Raw genomic sequence first — 6,000 nt, 5'->3', positions numbered from 1 at the left:
AGTTAATTCAGTGCATATGCTTTAAACAAAATATAACAGGCAGACTTAAGCTTAGTCTGTTTTATTTGCATGTATATCATCAACTGCAGAAAAAAGAAAAAGCGTGCTGACAAACGGGAGAATTCAAACGGTGGCTTGCTTATTAAACCTTCCTATTGAGAATGCTATGTTAGTAAACTGAGATAGTATACCTGAGTGGAGTTAGATAGTTGGTTTTTCCACGGCTCCTCTGCGCTGCTGGTCAGGTTTGTGCGGTTATGAGGTAGAGAGAGTGCGTTTTGCTGCAGGTAAGGCACGTTTCCATTACTTCCACTTTCTGTTATGTGATTATTGCCTATCAAAATAGTGTCTGTACTACTCAGCGTTCTTGCTGTGCTGCAGGGAATGGGGCCTGCTGGAAAGGGTCCATTAGCCATAGGCTGCCCAGGGCAGGCCGGACGGATTCCACGCTGAGCGACATTAGGCACTCTGGTTAGAGCAACCTGTGGCTGCTGACCAGAGACAGAGTTTGTAGGCAGTGATGAATCAGCTGTTGGCCCATTAGGAATTCCAGTAGATCGTACCTGTGCAACTCCTGTTTGTCTCATCTAATGGAGGATGAACAAAGCACAAGGATGTTAGCTATAGAACTTAAGGCTACAGAATTTAAGAAGAAAAGATCATATTAGGCTTGTGTATTTTATATTGCACTTTTCAATTTCAACTGTATACTGATTTTGACACCTTGCCACTTGCATTTGAGAAGTAAGATGACTGTCATGCTCACAAACGCGCTGAGTGAATTTTAAGGTAAAGCTATTGGCACACCTTTCTTCTAGGCTCTTCAGTTTGACTGTTAGCATTATACTGCTAAAGTTGGACACTAAGAGAGAGAGAAGTGAATAATGAAAGCATGAGAGAAAAAGCTGTGATATGGCTTACTGCAAGTAAGTGTTTTTCAACTCATACTGCTTTTACATGCATTCACTCACTTCAGTTTGAAAATGTAGCTTGAAAAAGCTTGAAATGTTTTATGCTATCTGGTACCCCTATAATAAAACACAGCTAAAACCATTAACTTTCACAAGTAAATCACACTTAAACTTTGTATGAAAAAGATGACAACGTAATATCACAAAGGGCATGAGACCTCTGTACAAAACCTTAAAATTCAAGAAACACAACAGATGCCATCATCAATAAAAGTTTTGTAGAACAGAAAAATATTTTTGTTCTCACTTGCTGGTGTTGCTGCATCAAGACAAACTGACTCTCCAGCTGCTCCAGCATAAGTTTCTGTGCTGGATTTAAATTATTTCGGTTTGCACGTAGCTGTTCCAAGTGCTGAAAAAAATCAACCAGTATAGTTTAGAATCATCACAAATGTATGCAATTTTTAATGACCTTCTTGCATACATTACTGAAAATTATCCAGGAAGATGAGACTTGCACAGCTAAAACAAAACTTGCAAAGCTAAAGACAAGATCAAGATTTCTGCTGCAGACTAAAACATCTTTCCATAAACTAAAGTTTGTAACCAAACTTTATTAGCTGTTATTAAAAGTAAAGAGATCTTCAGAACTATTAGAGTATATCTCATCACCGCTATGTTAAAATTAAGAGAACTGGTACTGTTAAGAAAACTACATTAACATAAAACTACATTAATTCAGATTCCTATTATCATTATGCATGTTTTAACATTTTCGTACTATTCTATTATTTTATAGTTAAAATAATGCTCAGTATGAAGTAAATTCAGTCTTACAGCCACACTTGAAAACTTCTCAAGAAAACACATAACATTCAGAACACTATGCAACTTAACTACAGAAAGAAGTATCTGAAGACACGACCCTGAAGTAATTTACAACTAAAATTTAAGTATTTGTTACCCAAAACCTGATCTTTGCATCCCTTTTAAGCTACTCTCCACACACCTTCAGTTTATCAGCAAGTAACATCTTTCATATAAAGAAACAGCCGAAGAGCTATTTTGCAAGTTACAGGGAATACTGCTCAAGGAGCCTTCTGTTTCTGCACTATATTCTCTTCTACGTTTCCTTGTATCGAAAATAGTATCTATGATACATGGGTGAGGGTTTCTAGCTAAGCCTGATTTTCAAAATGTGGAATTCCTGCTGAATCTCACTGCGAGTTCTAATGAACTGAAGACATGACAAAAGCATTGTCACAAAAAAGACCTGAAACAAGATTTCAAAAACAAAATCTAGTATTTCATATAAAAAATGTTAAATGATGTGTAATACAGAAAAGTGGTACCAACTTTCATTTGATTAATCCCATTTTGTACAATGTGTGAGTTTATGTAGTTTGATACAATAAGATAGCTCATAAGAAGAAAAGGATGCCACAATATTTTCACTTCTTCAATATTCTCCATGCTAAAACAAGTAGCAAAATACACTTGCCTTGCAAGTGTTACAATTTGCATATCTATCTTTAAAACAACATAATAAGTAGCATTACTGTATGCTCCTACTTAAATTATACAATTCAAACAAGATAAGCATTCAATTTCTACTAATGATCGAATCTATTTTATTATACAGCTAATCTTATATATTCCACACAGCATTCATCAATATTAAAAGAATTTGTATTGTTTCCCATTTAATTTCAGAAATGTGAGTCAAAAGTATTTTTTTCTTAGAAGAAAGAAACTAACAAAAAATAAATCAAAGCTTCAAGACCTTCAACGTACTTACCTGTAATTTCTGTGGTGTCAAGCACCAAGAATGAATTTGTTGTTGTACAGGAGGGTGTGACACTGTATGGCCACTGCTCCAAACATCTGAAGTATTCTGAGAGAAAACATTATGTTAAAATTCTTGACTATCAAAAGGTCAATATCATCTTTTCACATCTGGATTTTATCTTATGAAAGAACTAGTCTTTTTACACAGAGAATATACTAATGCATGCCAAGACTCGTTCTACCATTCCCATATAACATCATAGTAGTTAGATGTAAAATAAGTGATATCTAATACCATAATGAGAAACAATCAAATAAAATTATGCAATTAACTTAAAGGTACACTGCTGTTAGAACTGGGTAATTTTATCTACCGTAACATCACTACATGATGATGAAACACTTGAATTCTAAATATAAGCAAAGGCTGTAGACAGGATGATATGGTTGTCTCCCTCTCTTACCCATCACCAGACTATGACTGCACTTTTCCACATACACAACTATAACTATAGTATAGTACACTGCTGATCTGTATTGCCCTTACACACTTACTATCACAACTGTAACCTCCTTACTAAACACATCACTGAAAAATTTTCTTTAAAATATCTAAAAACATTCCCCACCTTGATGCCAAAGGATTGAAATTCACGGCACAAATTGTGTGCATGCTGCATCACTTTAATGCATATTTCCATATAATTTTGGGAGGGGGCTCTTTAGTTCATCAGAATATATACCTTTGTTGGACTAGATGTTCTTTTCCTCTTGGCAGGACTGGTCAGGTCATCTACTTGGCTAGAAGGAATCATGTGTAGTGGCAAGGATTGCTGTGAAATTGGTGTTTGAGTGAGGCCTAGTACAGGTTCAGTATTTGGATGATGAGGTTTACAAGCCTAAGAATCACAGAAGACAAAAATATGGTTCTATATATTCTTAATTCTTTCCTTTAAACTACATATTTTAACAGCCCACATATTTTAAAAGGGCTGAGCAGATATTTTGAAGATGGTCTCAAAAACTGAAAAATCAGTTTCCATATGGTCATCAATGGAGGAATGTGTACCTTTCAAGGGATTATTAAACCACTGCAGCATTCTATTTAAGATGAAATTTTTAAAATCATGAAAATCCACAAAGGTTCTAAATTGGTACCCCCATCTTTCTCCCATATTGTAGGGAGCTGCTTCTTGATCTAGTATACCTTTGCAAATAAATCAAAGGCTTTTTATTAATAAAAGCCAGTCCTGCACTCAACAAAATAAGCTTGACCACTACAGATTGTAAAGAACCCTTAAAGCTGGGCACCTGCAGAACATAACCCAACTTCTCACCTGCTGTGCTGTGTTCATGGCACCCTGCCTGGAGGTAAGCTCTGCGGGGATTGGTAGGCTCCATGCCTCCTCAATACTAGGAAGTAATTTAGTTTTATTCTGTAGACTACCTTGTGGAAGGTTACACAACTGAGCCTAGGAAAAATTATGTAAAAAGCAAATTTAACACAAGCCTACTTTAGTAAGAGCAAGTCCATGAAATCTTCCTATATGCTGTAGCTAATTATGTTTTAAAGAAGAGGATAGATTTAAAATTTGGGGTTTTAGAAAGGTGCTAAGTATAAAGAGGGTAACCAGAATATAAACCTTTGTGAGAATTAGAACAAAGATGAGCTCTAGATTCACAGGTCTCATAATTCTTTTTTTTTTTTTCTGAAATTGCAAACAAGAGTGAAAGATAGCACGTGTGTGTTCTCTCTCTATGTTATGAGAACTTAAAAATGTAGACAATACAAAGAAAAAAAGTGATGTAAAACAGTATGCACTGATTAAATACGTAAAATAGGGTCTATATGTAATTAAATTCCACTTAAAAATGAAGAAATAAAATATTACAGGCTATGATATGCTTACAATACATATGAAAACAAGTTATACACACCACAATGATTGTAAGTTAAATCTGTGTGTTACTTCTACCCTCCCCTCTGGTATGTATATGGATGAATATTTCCCACATCTTAAAACTTTAGCTTTACCTGTAAATACTTTATCCGTGCTGCAAGTGCAGAGGTATTACTACAATTTTTGCTCCTAGTTGCATTTAAGTAGCATTTAATGGCATCCTGAGGCTGGTTGCAGGACTCATAGAGTGTGCCTAGGTCCATCCAGGCTGCAGCATGGCCATGGTCTAATTGTACAGCACAGATATAGGCCTGTAAAGCATCCATAGGCTGATTTTGCTGTTGATACAGCACACTGAATAGAAAGATTTGTGAAGTTGAGAATTAATAACAAAGTCAAAGTACAATGAAGTCAAATACAAACATTCACCCCAAAGCCCTTAATAAACTTTGTCATTACATAAATCACAGTAATAAGCAAAAAAAAAACCCCATATTTATAAAATCTTGACATGCAAAGTTTGTATATACAGCATATTCAGTATTTTAAAAATGGAAAAAGCATGTAAAATTATAATTTAAACTTCAAATTACACAAATGTAACAACATAAAGGTAGAAATAAAAAAATTACGAAACATTTGAGAGCACAAAAGTTTTAAAAAGCTAATATTCTTCAATCATATATATGCATTAGCATTGAATTATATCACTGTATTACCCTGTTTCATCCTTACCCTATAGAACACCATGTATCTGCACTTGCTTCTGATTTATCAATAGATTGCCTATAAGATATAAAGGCATCCTGAACTTTCCCAATACTTGAATAGCACCTGGGAGAAGAAAAAAAGACTTTTGGTAATATTTATAGAAGGTAATCAGCGATGATGGCTTACAAAGACTGGTCTGATAAATGTTAAGTCGTACAAATACATACTCGTCTAGATGAATCCAAAACATTTGCTGCTTTTCAATGCTGGGCACAAGTAGACTCAAACTTGTTAATCAACATGTATTACTAATTCTTCATTTGAGAAGCAGAGAAATGCTGTTTAAACCCTAACTTAATGTATTTGCAGTGAAAGCAGAAGTCATGCTATAGTTTGAAGATCTACCTTTGTTCCACTTAAGATAGACATCGGTCAGTAAGAACAATATTCAGCTCCAGTCAACATTCAAAAAAAATCCATTAAGATACTTATTTCATGAAATCTAATACAATAAAATTTCATATTCTGCAATTAGTGCTTCAGGATTATTTGATTTATATTAAGAGATAATGACCAATTCAGTCAGGGCGGTCTTGGAAATTTTTTATATGCATAACTCATATCTCAAAGTTTTCAAATAATGAACAACAAACCAATTAGTTTAACCATGTACAGAAAGCAATAAAAAT

General features: G+C 34.6%; 1 protein-coding gene across 8 annotated transcripts in view; it reads right to left on the bottom strand.

The window, feature by feature from the left end:
* KDM6A (lysine demethylase 6A) overlaps positions 1-6,000 on the bottom strand; it is a gene marked incomplete at both ends in the record, with an annotated part of 145,611 nt that overhangs the window by 38,576 nt on the left and 101,035 nt on the right. For 2 of the 8 annotated variants that reach the window (XM_079536019.1, XM_079536018.1), the window contains 7 exons: positions 192-587; positions 1,219-1,323; positions 2,710-2,805; positions 3,443-3,598; positions 4,037-4,171; positions 4,735-4,954; positions 5,336-5,434. In XM_079536019.1, the coding sequence (XP_079392145.1) occupies positions 192-587; positions 1,219-1,323; positions 2,710-2,805; positions 3,443-3,598; positions 4,037-4,171; positions 4,735-4,954; positions 5,336-5,434 (1,207 nt within the window). The remainder of the gene's footprint in view (positions 1-191; positions 588-1,218; positions 1,324-2,709; positions 2,806-3,442; positions 3,599-4,036; positions 4,172-4,734; positions 4,955-5,335; positions 5,435-6,000) is intronic. The other 6 variants (XM_079536020.1, XM_079536022.1, XM_079536021.1 and 3 more) reach the window with 6 other exon arrangements.

This window comes from Tetrao urogallus (assembly GCF_951394365.1).
Source record: "Tetrao urogallus genome assembly, chromosome: 1".
In the NCBI taxonomy this organism is placed as follows: Eukaryota; Metazoa; Chordata; class Aves; order Galliformes; family Phasianidae; genus Tetrao; species Tetrao urogallus.
The sequence above is the reverse complement of the archived record's forward strand: the minus strand, read 5'-3'. Positions and strand labels throughout refer to the sequence as shown.